Raw genomic sequence first — 16,835 nt, forward strand, 5'->3', positions numbered from 1 at the left:
GTAATCCCACTGCCCTTAAATGAACCCCAAATTCTAAAAAGTTGGAAGTTCCATGTCAATTTAGTGAGTATCTCCACATTCTATGTATTCTACTATACAAAGATTATAGAGCTAAAATGAGGGGAAAAAAAAATAGAAGAAAAGCCATGTGGCAAAGAGGGAGCAGAAAGGTACACATTCCAAATCATCTACTTAAGACTAAGAAAAACCTCACTACTAGTCTTCTTCCCAGGGCTATCTTTCCCCTCTCCTTGGACAAACCTGAACTTCAGAAACACAATTCCAAATACCTCAGATTGATTCACAAGAAACTATCCTTTGGGGCTGGAGTTGTGGCTCAGCAGTAGAGCGCTCGTCTAGCATGTACGAGGCCCTGGGTTCGATCCTCAGCACCACATAAAAATAAAAAAGAAAAAAAGAAACTATCCTTTAATATTTTCAAATAAGGTGTTATTTATAAACCAAAACTCCAACCATTCCCAACCTGATTAGATGGGGCAACAATCACGACAGACTCTGCTAGTTTCCACAAATCATTGGTTTATTAGAAAGCTCCTTTCCCTCATTTTACAGCATATATAGCTCTATCATATGTGATAAAGTTCAATACAATCTGTTATGCTTGTAAGTAAGGATAGGTTATTTTGTTTTTCCTTTTTTTTAGGTTTTAAAATCACTATTCTGGAAGTTAAAGAAAACTGCCCCCAGGAAGGCAGAGAGGTGGCCAGAGTATGGCTCAATCTACAGGCTAAAGGGAAGCAGCACAAAAAATGTTAATACTGTATTATTTAAATATTTACATGGGCTGAAAGCAAAGAAAAATGAATCCCTTCACTTCAAACAGATGATTTCATTTTTCCAGTGCTAGCTATCCAAAAAGTGATACTTCTGAATCAGATGAGCACTGAGGATGCAAGAAGCGGTGTTCAGCCAAGAGTCTTTGTTTGTCTAGCACTTGCTTCTCATTAGCTCAAAGCCTTTTTCTTTTGGGAATTTGAGAAGAAAGGCAGGAGCAGAGTCTTGGCCAGGTAAATATGGTTTGTTTTTTTCTGTCAGGTGGCCACTCAACAAATTCTAGCCACAGGAATTGGTAAGGAAATGCCAGAGGAAACCACTAACTACACCAAAGGACATGGGACCTGCAATACAAGCAAGCACCTTTGCGTGTGTTAATTAGAGCTGAGAGCCTGGGTGAAGAGGCAAGAAGAGGGGGAAATGGGGCTGAGGCGGCAATTCCCCTGGTCAGTGTCATGGGAGAGACAGAAATAGGAACCACTACTGCTGAAACTGAGCTGGGTAGAAGGCCTAGAACTATGAAGCAAAAGGTATCTATAAATGTGTTCACCTCCCAACAAAAGGAGAAAACTGTCCCAACTCTATTACCCTCTGGTCTACTTCTACTTCACTTTCTAGCCAACCCAAAAGGCACATTAAAAAAAAAAAAAATTGTCAGAGGGGCTAAGTTCTAGGAAGGCAAATGGTCTGCTTGGAATAAGGTACCCAGGGAAACCCAGGAATTCCCCCCAGATAATCAATGAATCTCACTGCTTCCAGAGAATCAAGCTGCATCTCGCCCTTCCTCTGCAGGGTCCACCTGTTTCTCTGTGTAAAACAACAAAGAACACGAGGGAGACCATCACAACTGAGCATCCCTCTGACACCCGCAGCTGAATGCTGCCCATTAACTCAAAAATCCCAGTGCTGGGGGCACCACTTAATGCAAATTACCTAACATTTTGTCCCAGCAAAAAATGTTTTGACATTTTTATAGTTCATAACTTCAAAAAATACATGAGCTTGATAAAATATACATGCTTAGTCATTTTTGTATCTAGCAGAAAACAAATACTTTATTTTTTTTTGTTTTCATTTTATAACCTTTAAAGTTTCTTAATTCAACTAGGGCAAACATATTTACACAAAGCCACCAGAACAAGGATCACTTAAAGAGCTGGATGTAAAAAATATTATTGCAGTATACTACAAATATGGAACCTTTTTATATGAGCTACAAAAAGCAGCATTTTACGTTTATAGAGTTCAGTGCAATTTTTACATTAAAAAATCCTATAAATTAAGAAGGAAACATCAACACAACAGAAGAAAATATACCCTTCAGACACATGAGCTCCTCTCTGGGGAAGCACACGGGAGACTATGTTCCGCATAGCTTCAATTCATGATAGGATCTTCTTTTCTGAGATATGCAGATGCCTTTTCTGGGATGAGGGATTTGAGTAGTGCCAAATGTGTGGCTGTTTGGGTGGAAAGTGGATCAAATGGCAGCCTGAGTTGCATCTGGTTCCAGGTCAGACTCCCTTTCCATCTCACCTGGGATAACATGTCACTAGGGATAGTCAAAGACACTGCCCAAAGGTACCCAGGGAAACTGGGAAAGTGCTCCAAGGTCTGGTGCTATAGGCAGCAAGCTGGATTCCACAGGATCTGGTAGATCTTTCACTGTTGGAGAGATCGCTTGGCCTTCCTTTGTGGCACTGAGAAGGCAGAACCAGATGGGCCCATGGCAAGTGCTTTGGTGACAACCCACCAGAGAGGAGGAAAATGTTTTAAAATTTATAGAAGGGAAGAGCACAGGATAAAAAGTAGAAGGAGTAGGGAACTATTTAAATTTGACATTTTGGAGACATTGCTGCAAAGGGTTGGGTAGCACTTACTGGTGTTTCCTAGCTTAGAAACACAGGAGAGGGAGGGACAAATAGAAAGGAGGAAAGGGGGCGGGTAAATCCCTGATAATAACCCAAAGCAAACCTCAAATCTAAACCCTTCCCTGCAAGCCAAAATTATTCTTTGGCTGTCAGACACTGCCCATCCCAGCTTTTGCTTGCTGGTATTAATGGCTCAACACCCCCAAGGGAAGAATCTTGGGTCACCTTCCCTGGCCCTACATATACTCCCATCCCCCAATTCATGTGCCATGGCTGGGCGGGTGCTGCAGGTCCTGACCTGAGAAGATGGGGTGAAGTAGTGGGTGAAGGTGGAGGGCAGTAGCAGCTGCTGCAGCAGGCCGTGGGGCAAGAAGGGTAGGGTAGAGGGCAGCATGTGGGACAGGGTGGAAGGTGAAGGGTCCAGGATGAATGGCTGAGGCAGGAATGATGTGGATGGGATGGCTAGCAAGAAAGGTGGCAGGGTGGCCAGGGATGATTGAGTGAGTGAGGTGGGACAAAGAAATTGGGGTCAGATGGGGCTGAGGAATATGATGCACTTGGGCAAGTGGCTGGGGATGAGGGTGGGGGTGAATGCCAATGGCAGCGGCAGCAGCAGCAGCATGATGCTGTAGGATGGCATGCTGAACAGTTGTGATGGAGGTGGCAGAGGCTGTGGCTGGCTGCTGAATGTGGATGGGCTGCAGTGCTGGAGTTGCTGGAGCCAGGGCTGCGGAGGCTGGAAAGGCCTTTACTTGTTTGGCCAGAAGCTGCTGCTGGATGTGTTGCTGTGCAGCCTGCTGGAGCTTGCTGTACTTCTCCATCTCCTCAGGTGTGAAGGTGATGGGCTGGCTCTCCAGGGGGGCCAGGGAAGCATCCTCAGCCCCATCTGTTGACTCAATACTAGGTTCCCCACTGGGAGGTGCATAACTGGGAAAGTGCTCAAGGTCTGGTGCTATAGGCAGCAAGCTGGATTCCACAGGACCTGGCTGACTGCCACTATCCAGGGACTCTAAGGTGTCCCCATCACTGGGGTCAGGGAGGTAGTTATGGGAGATGGTTGGGTCCCCAGAGTAGCAGTCAGAGTGTGCTGGGGTACCTAGTGGAGCCACAGCTTGATCAGCAGTAGCTTCTTCAGACTTTGGCTCTTCTGGGGGTGGGTCTGATAAAGGGCCAGCTGTTTCCTCTGAGGGGAACTGATGCCCAAAGGGTGCATCATTACTCCCTGAGGGCCCTTCTTCCGTCTCCGATTGTTCTTGTTCTTCCCCCCTTTCCAAGCCAGACTCTTCACATTTCTTGTTGTTAGGCTTTCGGGTAGCTGGGAGCTTCCCTATCAGTGGAAGAACAGGCTTATTGCCAAGAGAAGGGGGAAGCTTGGGCCCGAAGTAACCTTGTGGTGGGTCCTTGAGCTTGAGCCCAGCTTTACTCGGGGTGGCCTGCACCTCCTCACTCATACTGGGTTTCCTCTCCACTTTCCTAGACTGGATCTTCTCCAACAGCAGTTTGGCAGTGACAGAGTTCTTGTCTTCAGGGCTGCAGTCACTTTCTGACCCCCTTCCTGTGCCAGTATTGCTGTTCTGGGAGGGTGGGCCTGTCCCTTTATTGTCATCTCCCCTGCCATCATCTTTTTTCCCAGGACCTTCACTCCGCCCTGATCGAAAATAGTGGGGGGACTGAGAGCGATAGATCTTTGAGCGAATGAAGTCCCGACGACCAGAACGCCTTTCCTCAGGACTCTCATGACCCCATGATCCCTTTCTGGAGCCTGATCTCTGGGAAGGGCTCCTGGTACTACGGCTGCGATCCCGGCTATAGCTCCGGCTCCGCTGCCAGCTATGGGCTGTGGTGCTGCGACTTCTCCTCTTGCTCCGACTGCGACTACAACTGCTGCTACGGCTGCGGTCCCGGGATCTTGAGCGCTCTCTGGTATGACTCCGAGAACGACTTCGAGATTGGCTGCAACTGAGGCTATAGTCATCATCAGAAGATGAATATTTGTGTCGTTTGGATCGGTGCTTGGAGCTGGCATAATCTGAGTCATCTGAGTCATGAGAGCGCTTAGAGTGTCTTCGTGATCGGTCACTATAGTCACTATAACTGTCATCAGAGTAACTGTGCTGTCTACTATAGCAGCTCTGGTCTGAAGAAGCATCTGAACTACTTGTGTAAGAGCGTCTGGAAGAACGGTGTGAGGAATGGTGCCGGCCAGACCGTGAGCGGCTTCGGGAATGCTCACTGCCTGAGTCTTCCTCCTCCTCTTCCTCCTCCTCCTCCTCACTATACTGGGATGGAGACTTTGGGTGCTGCCTTCGTGATGAAGCATCATCACTATCCTCATCTCCACTACTGGGTCGGCTCCGATGGCTAGATCGGCTGCTCCGTTTGGTGCCAGCTCTCCGCTGGCAGGATGAAGCTGGTGGTTCACCTTTGTGTTTCCTCCCACCATGATCCTGGGAACTGCTACCACCCCCACCTTCATCTTTTTTGCTACTGCTCCCTTCTTCAGCAGGGAGGGATCTCCTCTGGGAGTCATCTTGGGCGCGTCGCCGTCTTCTTGGTGGTGCAGGGCTACCACTTCCAGGAGGTTCTGGTTTGGGTCCTCGTTCAGAATCTGCTGGGGCTGATGACTTATTCTTCTTTCGTTTTCGTTTCTTACGCTTCTTAGACTTCTCCCCAGACTCTGCCTTAGAGCTTTTCTCTTCTGTGTCAGCCTTGTGTTTCCGTTTGTGTTTGCTGGACTTTTTGTGTTTCTTTTTCTTTTTGTGTCGGTGGGACTTCCCAGATCGTTCTTTCTTGCTAGGAAGGCTTTTCCCTATATCTTCAGTCTCTGACCCATGGCTGCCCCCAGGCTCCTGTTTGTTCAGGCTGCTACAGGCAGGCCCTGAAGCAGGTACTTCCATTCTGCCTCCTGATGAATGTACTACATTCTCTCCTACTTCCTTGCTTTTATTTGGCTCACCAGGATCAAGGCCTTGGAGCTGGTCCTTTGAGGATCCTCCCATATCCTTTGGTTTTTCTGTCCCTTTACCCCTGGCATCTTTGTTCCTTGAAAGTTTAAAGTCAAAGTATAAAGGGTTACAACTGTAGGAAATGGATGGTTCTGCCTTGGTGAAAATTAATAGTTCTGATGGCCACTGGAGGGCAGTGCTTTCATCTTTGCTCAAAACTGGGAAAAAGGGGCCAGTAGGATGTTTGGGTCCTTCCTGGCTTTCTTTCCCAGCTGGGGTGGCCTGACAGGTTTCTTTAGAAGGATTAGACTCACACATTTGGATCTCTGAAGACTTTTGACTTTGACTTTCTAAACTCTGCTCAGTTATATCCCCTCCTGTGGTCTTTTTTGTGTCAGGTTTGCTTCCAGGCTCTGAGGGCTCAGTCACAGTGGCTTCCTTCTGCTGCTCAAAGACTTCACTAACTGCCTTTTCTGCTCCTTGGCTTGCTGTCACCTTAACACAGCCTTTAGGCTTGGGAGAATTACTTTTTTTGCTTTCTGGGACATTCTTTGAGTGTGTAGTATTATCACCTTCCATTTGTTCACTGGCTCTCATAAAGAGTAAGAAGGGAAAATTAGGTTTTACTTTGCAGTGCGCTGGGGGAATATAGTGGTAATACTCTGGCTCTGTACCTCCAGTTCCTTCCTCTCGCTTCATCCTTTTTAACTTGGATAATGTTGAGGCAAGAGACCCTCCATCTTGAGGGTCTTCATCTTCTTTTTTACCATCAAGATTACCGCTACCATCAGCATCTCCCACCTTTTGCAGTCCTTGATCAGAACCCTTCTCATCAGATTTTGTTCCATCTTCAGAGGGCCCTTCCTCTGCATGATCCTTGAAAACAGATGCTATTGATTCAAGTTTAACAGGAGCCTTCTTGGCAAAGGAAAATGATACTCCCAATTTTTGCAATGGGGTCCCCAAATTATTCTTAAGGCCAAAGCTGATGCCTTGAGAGGATGACCCAGAAGCTTGTGCCAGTCCAGTGGGATTAGTGATCTGTACTGCAGTGAAGGGGCCTCCTTTATCTGTGGAGAATTCAGATCCCAAGCTACAAGTAGCAGTGGTACCTGTGCCACTATTTGTAGTTGATTCATCCTTGTCTTCATCTCCACCTTCTTCATCTACAGCCACCGTGGTTGGTCTAAACATAGGACCACTTCCAGGTGCACTGCACAATGGTTTAAAAAAGTGAGAAAAAAACCAAAAACAGGTTTAAGGCATTTTATATATCTTATAACGTACTCATCCTTTATGTTCTACCATTCATCTTACGTAGGTCTCAAAGACACTAAGAGGTGGCCATTCTGTATTGCTGTGCTAATGAAGGAAGCTGCTCAGTGGAAGTTAAGCAACATCTCACTCTATTAACCAACCAACCTAAATTCCCAGGGCCAGCCAGTTACTGCTGTTTTTTCTTAAGCTGTCTATATTACAAAAAAAATAAGGCTTATCTCAAATACCCCATCACTACCATCTTGTATAGTCTGTCGCAACCTGCTTCTGATCATATTTATTACTATTATTATTCTACCCATTGGTATGCTAGGAAATGTACGGCTATATATAACTCTATCCACAAGGTTATATTTCATTCAGCTAAAGAAAAAAAAAAAAAAAAGCTAGGCATGGTGCCAAATACCTGTAATCCCAGAGACTCAGGAGGCTAATGCAAAAGAACTATAAGTTCAAGGCCAATCTCAGCAACTTAGTGAAGCCCTAAGTATTGTACAAACACCCTATCTCAAAAAATAAAAATTAAAAAGCTCAGTGGTAAGTTAATTGAATCATCAGTACCAAAAAACAAAAGCAAAAACAAAAACAAATTTCTCAGATTTCATTTTTCAAAAAATGGGCATATTCTGTATTAAACATAGAAACTTCTACCATGATACTTCTACCATGGGTTGTTATGTTTGTTTTTGAAGCAAATAGCCTGTGTATATATCCTGGGCACTACATCCAAACATTTGCTTTGGTTTTATATATAATAATAGTACCTCCATGGGGGAAGTTTCAAAACCCACAGTGGATGCCTGAAATTGTAGGTAGTACTTAACCATACACACATGTGCATGTATGCACATACACTTTTTTAAAAAAATATTTTTAGTTGTAGATGGACACAATACCTTTATCTTATTTATTTTATGTGGTGCTGAGGATCAAACCCAGTGCCTCACACATTCTAGGCAAAAGCTCTACTGTTGAGCCACAACCCCAGCCCCAACACACACACACACACACACATACATACACTCTCATCTATAATGAAGTTTAGTTTATAAATTAGGCACAGTAGGAGATCAACAACAACAATAAAATAGAAGAGTTATAATAAGATAATAATAAAAGTTATATGTATTTGGTCTCTGTCTAGTGGGCATACAGCATCTGAAGCATGAATAGGTTGAACAAAGGGATGTTTCATGTCCCAAGCAGGACAGACTGGGACAGCTTGAGATTTCATCACACTACTCAGAATAGCACACAATTTAAAAAAAACTTACAAATTCTTTATTTCTGGAATTTCAAATTAATACCTTCAGACCACAGCTGAGTATAGATAACTGAAACTATAGAAAGTAATAACACAGGGGCTACTGTATTTTCTGGGTACTCAGAACAATGGTCACATTGCTATCAAGCACTCTTCAGCTTTGACAACAGGTACAGTGAGAAGTCTTAAGAGTAGGATTCTAGGGCTAGATTGTGGCTCAGTGGTAGAGCTCTCGCCTAGCACATGTGAGGCCCTGGGTTCGATTCTCAGTACCACATAAAAATAAATAAATAAAGTGTGTGTGTGTGTGTGTGTGTGTGTGTGTATAAAAGAGTAGTATTCTAGGGACTGGGGTTGTGGCTTAGCAGTAGAGTGCTTGCCTAGCATGGGTGAGGCCCTGGGTTTGATCCTCAGCACCACATAAAAATAAATAAGTTAATTAAAGATATTGTGTCCAACTACGACTAAAAAATAAATATTAAAAAAAGAGTAGCATTCTAAACTGCCTATATTGCCTAAATTTCACCATGTATGGACTCTCCAGTATTCTTTGAATTCCAAACTCAAGAACTAAATAAGAATTATATATCCATTTAGATAAAAACCCTTGTTATATGACCAGCAGTTACTAAGTGTCCTCAACTCAGTTACCAAAAAACATTCAGATGATGTGGTGGTATCTCTTGCTACATGAACTGTTGCTATTGGAAAATGGGAACCCAACAGATTTGGATAGTAAGAGATATGCTATGTTATAAAGCCTACCCCACAGAAACAAACTACCTATACTATAAAGCACAAAACTCTCAAATTGAATAAAAATATTTGTTTTGATTTTTTTTGTCTTTGCCATGTTTAAAAAAATTTTTTTGGATGCTGACGGACCTTTATTTTATTCATTTATTTATATTTATATGTATATTATTTATACAGCTAAAGACACATGCTAGGCATGTGTCTTTAGCTGTATACCACTGAGCTATAACCCTAGACTCTAGTCTTTGCCATTATTTCAATAACTACTATGGGGTCATGCATTATTAGTATGAAGAAATATCTGATGATAGATCAAATATATATATTTTTAATTCTCTTGAAACTACTTGGTCTTTTTTTTCTTTTCATGGTGCTGTGGATCAAACCCAGGGCATTACACATGCTGAGCAAGTACTCTGCCACTGCACCTCTAGCCCTACTTAGTCATCTATTAAGTATTCATTTCAAAAACTGGAAACTAAAAGTTACCTTTAAAGAAAAAGATGCCCTGAACTTTGGTGTACAATTTTTTTTTTTTTTTGTGGTAATGGGGCTTGATCTGAGGGGTGCTCTACACTGAGCTCTAGCCCTAGTCCTTTTTATTTTTTATTTTGAGACAGGGTCTTGCTAAATTGCCCAGGTTGGCCTTGAACTTGTAATTCTCCTGCCTCAGCCTCCCACGTAACTGGGATCACAGATACATGCCATCATTACACCTGGCATAGCGTATCTATTTTAAGGAGGCACCATTGCTTTCTTTTGTGTTTACATAAAGAGTTGCCAGTCGTGGGTTGGTGGTAGAGCACTTGCCTAGTGTGTGTGAGGCACTGGGTTTGATTCTCAGCACCTTTAATTTATTCTCATATAAATAAATAAAGTGAAGGTCCATTGACAATTAAAAAAATATATATATTTTTTAAAAAAGAGTTGCCAATAGGCATGGTGGCACTTGTCTGTAATCCCAGTGACTTGGGAAGATTGTAAATTTGATGCCAGCCTCTGCAACTTAGAGACCTTGTCTCTCATAGTAAAATAATAAAAAGGGCTGGGGATATAGCTCAGTGCCCCTGGGTTCAATCCCCAGTATCAAAAAAAAAAAAAAAAAGTAAAAAAAAAAAAAAAAAGTAAAAGGAGGTACAGAATCATTTTATAGGCAGTTTAACTCAATATTAGAGATTGCAGGCTAATTCTGTTAAAAACTTATACTATATATATTCTCTCCCTTCCTTCTTCCTCCAGAATGCAAGTCAATAAGAAGGAAGTGTGTGTGTTTGTGTGGGGGTGGGGGTGGGGTACAATATAAAACTAGTAAATCCAGTGGGGATGAAGTTCAGTGGTAGAGCATTTGCCTAGCAGGTGCAAGGCCCTGGGTTTGATCTCTAGCAAACAAACAAAGAAAAAACAACTCGAAGACTGGGTCTCCAGAATCTAATTGTTTGGAAGTTCTGTCCTAGGTAAGGTAGTCTTCTTAAGGCTAAATTCCAGACAAAAATTCAATAATGAATAAGAACCATAAAAGAACATTAAAAACAACACTCAAAGGGGCAGGACCTTATAGAGAAATAAACTGATGGAATTCTGTAGGTTTCAGAGTACTAACTATATAGTACTTAAAAGGTAATGACAACCCTTAAATGTGTGCCCTAACATTTTTTCCTATAAAAAGAGAAATATTGGAAAATGTGAATAGTAGTAGTAGTGGCATCATTTACTGATTTACTGTGCCTCTTAGATGTGCCAGGCACTCATTTTTTTTTTTGGGGGGGGGGGGGATTGAGCCCAGAGGTGCTTAACCACTGAGCCACATCCCCAAACCATTTTTATATTTTATTTTGAGACAGGGTCTCACTGGGTTACTTAGGGCTTCACTAAGTTGCTGAGGCTGGCTTTGAACTCGCCATCCTCCTGCCTAAGCCTCCAGGATTACAGGCATACACCACCCACCAGCATGCCAGGCACTCTTTTTAAGTGCTTACAACTGTGAGAAGTAAATTGTTACTATCTTCATTCTACAAATAGAAAAATTAAAGCACAGAGAGTTTAGATACAAGTTGAATAAGTCACACAGATAGTAAATAGAATATGGCCTGAAAAGAACATATAATCAATAAGGTTCTACTGAAAATCTTAAGGCTAATATTTTAAAGTATAATCTTAAAATCTAGTAACTTAAAATCTTAAGGACTGTAATTATCTGTAGAGCACTCTGAGAGAAAATTTCCTTACCATTCAGCTTGTTTTCTTTGCTCTGCCAACTCATGGAGCCGCCGAAGGGCTTTTTCTTGTTTCTTCTCATCCTTGCGAGATCTTGAAGAGACATTTCGGGCAAACTCTCTCTGTTTGAGATCTTTTAATCTCTGGGTTAATGGAAAGAAAGAAACAGAAGGTGGTGATTTAAGAGTAACTGAAAGCAAAGCCTTTAGAAATTTACCGTAAATCAATGCTTATAGTACTAGTGTAGAATATGTCATTAGACTCTCTTATCATACTGAAAACATAATAGCAGATTACTTTGTGTATGACACTTGGACTATCTGCATTTCTAATTAGTACAGCATATTATTTGCTTTATTGGGCAATATAAAATTATTTCAGTAGCAATGAGGATATTTATAACATTGGGAAGAAAGAAAAGGGACTATTTAATCACCTGCTCTTCCAGGATGCAAAACTAGACAAACAGAACATGAGATAAATTGCAGTAACACAGGTCAAAGAGAACAGAAAGGGTTTAGGCTATTACAGAAAATCGCTCAAGGTGCAAGATCTTAAAAAGCAATGTACAGCTTACATAGGGAGGTTATTTGAATCAGAACAAATAGAAAACATACTTTTATTTCACCATAAAAGGTGTTATCTCTTTTCAGCACAATTGGAGATTTCTTGATAACTATTAAACAAACCCAAGAGAGGTCTTCTAATGCTAGCATGTTCAGAGCTCACCAGTCTGACCAATTTCATCTGGTCAGTCTGTTGAAATTAGAGAGTAATATGTATAGCTTTTCATTCCTTCATGACCCTGAGAGGAATATCCAGGGGGTGGGGAGGGAAAATAGAGATAAGTCAAAAATTTTATTACTTAAAATCCAGATAACAGGATGGTCTTTTATTTTCAGAAGCTACTATACAATTTTCCTTAAAACAAAAGAAACAGCAACAACCAAAAAAGAACAGTGCCATGACACACTGGTGACAGAGTCCAGACATATCTATCTGTAATGAAGACAGAACTAAAATTATTTTCAACACCTTAGACAATATTAAAAAACAAACAAGATAAAACATACTCATTAGCTTATGCTTTTACAATAGCATTGAGAAAAGGAATTTGACCCAATATAAAGTGGACATTGCTTTGTGGAAAGGCATGATGTTCAACAGACAAAGGAGTTTTCTTACCTAATATTTATGAAATGTATTTTGAATCTTTTTTAATTGGGAGGAGGAAGGGTAGAAAGACACACACAAAAAAAGATATACAGCTAAAGACACTAGTAGAAAAACTCACTCTTGTGATCTGGGCTCCCAAATTAGAAGGATTTGCTTTCAATACATCAGCTGAAAATGTCACATCACAAAGAAAAAAAAGTAAAAAATAAAACAAGAGTAGAAGAGAAAAAAAAAATAAAGCAAGCATTACTACACAAGCTCTCTTAGTCAAGTCTACAAACTTATACTGAACAATCAAGGACAAAGCCATCAACTCTAAAAGGGCTGGGGAAAGGGGAAGCACCTACACAACATATATAGGTGTACATACACACAGACTGACACAGCAAACCCACTTAGATAAATGAAATTATCTATTTTTTTCAAGAAAAATGCTTACAAACTTTGAAAAAGACCAATGCTGTCTAAAAGCCATTGGTCTTGTTTTCATTTATCTTTATTTTGGGGAAATTCAAATAACCTACAACTGGCAAAACTGTTACTGAGTTGTGCTGCCCACTATAATATGGAGGATCAACTATTTTAAGATGTTTTCTTAAAATAGTAAAATACTGAGAGATTCATGTTTAGAATTCTAGTTTCCTCCTTATGATGGAGATGGGGCAGACAGAAAGGATCCATCAGCCTATTATATCTTTATTTTAGGCTACAAACCTAGTTTTTTAATTCTCCAAATAGGTTTTCCAGCTCAAATTTAAATAGAATGTGTATTTTTCTCTTATCTGCTGTCTTTCCCTAAGCTTCTTCATAAACCTGAACAGTCTCTTCATGCCCAGTCATTCCCTTCTTTCTTAAAAATATTTCATCACTCTTAGGAGGCACTTATTAACCTACAGTAGGGCACTGTCCAAAAGGGCGATTTTTTATAAAAAGTCTGAAGCCTCCAGGTTGAGTCAGAAATCAGGCTTTTCAATCATTTAGCAACCGCTTCCTGCATCTAAAAGTTAAAAGGACAGGAGCAGGTCCACATCATCCTGAAGACATCCTACCTCAAATCCCTGGTGCAAGCATACAGATGAAGGCATGGATGGAAAAAAAATGGGATGATGCCAATAAAATAAAATCTAAATTGCCTAGGCTCCCTCTAGGCAAATATATCTTGGTACTCTATAAGGTACAGCAAACACTCCCATGTCACCTTTACAAACTTTATAGTCAAATCTGGACTCTCAAAAGCAGAACTGGGAACCCCAAAATTTTACCCCAATCTTAAGATGGAATTCAGCAAACACTCCCAAACCCAATATGTACATTTGAGGTTTCTCAGGAAACAACATTCTGATGATAATAATGGAAAGCCATGCATTAACGCTCATATTTTCTTTTACCTAACTCCAAGTCTCTCCTTCTTACTGAAGTCCCTCATAAGAAGACTGAACTGTTAGCACTTTGTCATAACTCTAATCTAGCAACTGTCAGAGTTATTCATTCCTGTCTTTCAGAAAGACAGTATGTGTAAAGCTTCAGAGTTAGAAAGACTTGGTTCAATTACTAATTACTGATAAAGCAATTTCACTCCTTGTAGCTCCAATTCTCTTATTATAAAAACAGGGCTATCCATCAATAGATTTACCAGATTAAATGTAAAAATAAATGTAAAGCATTTAATAAGTCACAACTGTTCAACACTGCTTTTTCCTTTATGTTGGATAGGATTATAACCTTTATAATCAACCCTGCAGTGCACAGAGCAGAATTAAATCTATAGAAGGGATCTGGCAAATGTTTAGTGGATAATGTGATTTTTTCCCCCCCAAATAAAATTTCTATTATTTATAGAAGAGGTTGATATGAAATATTCTCACATTTCTAGTAGTGACATAATCAAATTATATAATATATTCTTCCAGGTATCACTCATATAAGAATTAAATTTCTTATTCAGAGAAACAAAAACCTGCAGAGAAAAGACCTTAACAAATTCTTTATATATATATTTTAGATGTAAGTGGACCTTTATTTTATTTATATGCGGTACTGAGACTCGAACCTAGGGCCTCACACATGCTAGGCAAGTGCTCTACCACTGAGCCACAACCCCAGCCCCCTTAACAAATTCTTCACAAATGATCCAGGATTCAGAACTTTAAGTACCAAAAAATTAATTGTGGCTCTTTGGGTTAAAGACATCTTCAAATGAAAATGATATTCTAGTTCTTAGAACACAATTTAAACAGCATTAAGCTGGCAGAAAAATGTCTCAAGACACTAGTTTCTGCTCTACTAACTCAGAACAGATTTTATGAGGAAAATGTGAATCTGGTAAATGTCAATGTGGGTAACAAATTTACGGAAAAGGCTAGCCCAGTAGCCATGTACTTTTCTTTAATTGCAAATTTCATGAACAGAAACACTCTGCCTCATAACGTCTATTAAACCAGAGGAACTATGGTAATCGGGCTTCATAGAAGATCATCTTTAAAATAACCCTTAAGAAATATGACATTTTACCACTGAGCTATATCCCAGTATTATCTTCTTTGAGACAGGTTCTCAATAAATTGCTTAGGGCCTTGCTAAGTTGCTGAAGCTGGCATCAAACTTGTTCTCCTGCTTCAGGCTCCCCCAAATATGGCTTCTTACTATTGTGTTTCTAGAACTTTTAAGACAGTTATTACTTTGTCAATCGAAAGGAGCAGCACTGTTCCTTCTAAATTGTGTATGAACTGGGAATAAATGAGACAAAAATATTTCTGCACATAATTTCCCTAACAATATAGTAAGAGTCTGTCCAAAAGAGTGACTTTTTATAAAAGTCTTTTATTAATCTTTTTTTGTATCTTCTGGTGCTTTCTTCTATCAAAACTAAATTTGATGTTTATATTTGATTGAATATACTTAACTAGGAATAAGTTCAATTATTATTCTCAAATATTTAAAATCTACTAAGTTAAATAATTAATTATCTGGGGCAGGGGTTGGGGATGTGGCTCAAGCAATAGCGTGCTCGCCTGGCATGCGTGCGGCCTGGGTTCGATCCTCAGCACCACATACAAACAAAGATGTGTCCACCCATAACTAAAAAATAAAATGTTAAAATTCTCTCTCCCTCTCTCTCTCTCTCTTAAAAAAAAATTAATTATCTGCAGTACTGGGGATTGAACCCCATGGCACCCTATCACTGAGATACAGCCCCAGCCCTTTTTAATTTTTATTTTGAGAAAGGGTCTTGCTAAATTGCTGAAGTTGTTTTCAAACTTGTAACTCTCGTATTTCAGCCTTCTAAGTACCTGGGATTACAAGTGCTTACTGCTGCACCCAGCTTCTACCATCTAAATTTAAAGAAAACAACAAAACAAAAAAACCAAAGTTCCCATGTGAAAGGTATTTTAGGTATCATAAAGCAGGCACAATTTAAAGTTCAATACTCTTTGCCACTAAAAATCCTGTGGTCTGTATTTACTCAGCTCTACAGAAAAAGCCTGATTTTGTCTCTTTAGCATTAAAATATTATTCACGGTTTGTTTCTCTGACCAGACAAGTCTCCCAGAACAAGGACCAAGGCTGTCCTAACACTGCAATGTCCAGACTGTTTGTTTGACCCCCCCCAAAAAAGAGAGATGCTCAATAAATATTTATCAAATTGGTTTCATTTTTCTTTCTTTCATTCACTCATTCACCCATTCATTAGTACTGGGGATTGAACCCAGGGACACTCTATCACCGAGCAACATACCCAGTTCTTTTTATTTTGAGATAGGGTCTCACTAAGTTGCTGAAGCTGGCTTTGACTTGTGACCCTCCTGCTTCAGCCTCCTGACCCACTGGGTACCACTGCACCCAGCAAGCATATTCAAGGTTTATATATGTTGTAAGCAGTGAGTTATTCCTTTTTATTGACAAAATAATATTTCCTTGTATGGGTATACTATAGTTTATTTATTCATCAACTGATGCATGAATTTGGGGTTGTTTCTATGTTTGGCTATTACGAATAATGCTGTTATGAACACTATTGTATAAGTGTTTATGAAACATGTTTTCATTTCTCTTGGATAAAATTGGTCATATGGTAATTCTAGGTTTTAATATTTTCAGTAAGTATCAATCTGTTTTCCGGAAGGGCTGCACCACCTTATTATTTCATTAGCAATACAGGAGGGTTCAACCTTCTCCAAAACCTCTCCTAAACTGGTTAATTATATCTTGCCTTTTTTGGGGGGGTAGAATGGGGTTGAGAAAGAAACTCAGGACTCATATATGTTAAGCATGTGCTCTATCACTGAACTATATCCCCAGCTTTGTGTCTTTTTTTAAATTTTAGACATGCCAGTGGGTGTGAAATGGTAGCTCATTGTGTTTTTGTGAGTTTTAAGTATAGACTATGTCCCTCCAGATCATACCTGGAGTCAAATATTTGCCCTATATGTAAAATTTGAAGAAACATAATTTATAAGGGATACTTGGGTTCAAAACAAATATAAGAGCAGCATCTCAGTTCAGAGTTCTCTTTATAGTATTGTCATTCACAAACTT

General features: G+C 40.3%; 1 protein-coding gene across 6 annotated transcripts in view; it reads right to left on the minus strand.

The window, feature by feature from the left end:
- Positions 1-535: 535 nt before the first annotated feature.
- The window catches only part of Gpatch8 (G-patch domain containing 8), a 94,302-nt gene continuing 78,002 nt past the window's right edge, over positions 536-16,835 (minus strand). For all 6 annotated transcript variants that reach the window (XM_026412355.2, XM_077800442.1, XM_026412357.1 and 3 more), the window contains 2 exons: positions 11,136-11,266; positions 536-6,824 (listed from right to left, as the gene is read on the minus strand). In XM_026412355.2, coding sequence (XP_026268140.1) covers positions 2,927-6,824; positions 11,136-11,266 — 4,029 coding nt within the window. In that variant the 3' untranslated portion in view covers positions 536-2,926. The remainder of the gene's footprint in view (positions 6,825-11,135; positions 11,267-16,835) is intronic.

The sequence above is a fragment of the Urocitellus parryii genome, chromosome 7, assembly GCF_045843805.1.
Source record: "Urocitellus parryii isolate mUroPar1 chromosome 7, mUroPar1.hap1, whole genome shotgun sequence".
Taxonomy (NCBI): domain Eukaryota; kingdom Metazoa; phylum Chordata; class Mammalia; order Rodentia; family Sciuridae; genus Urocitellus; species Urocitellus parryii.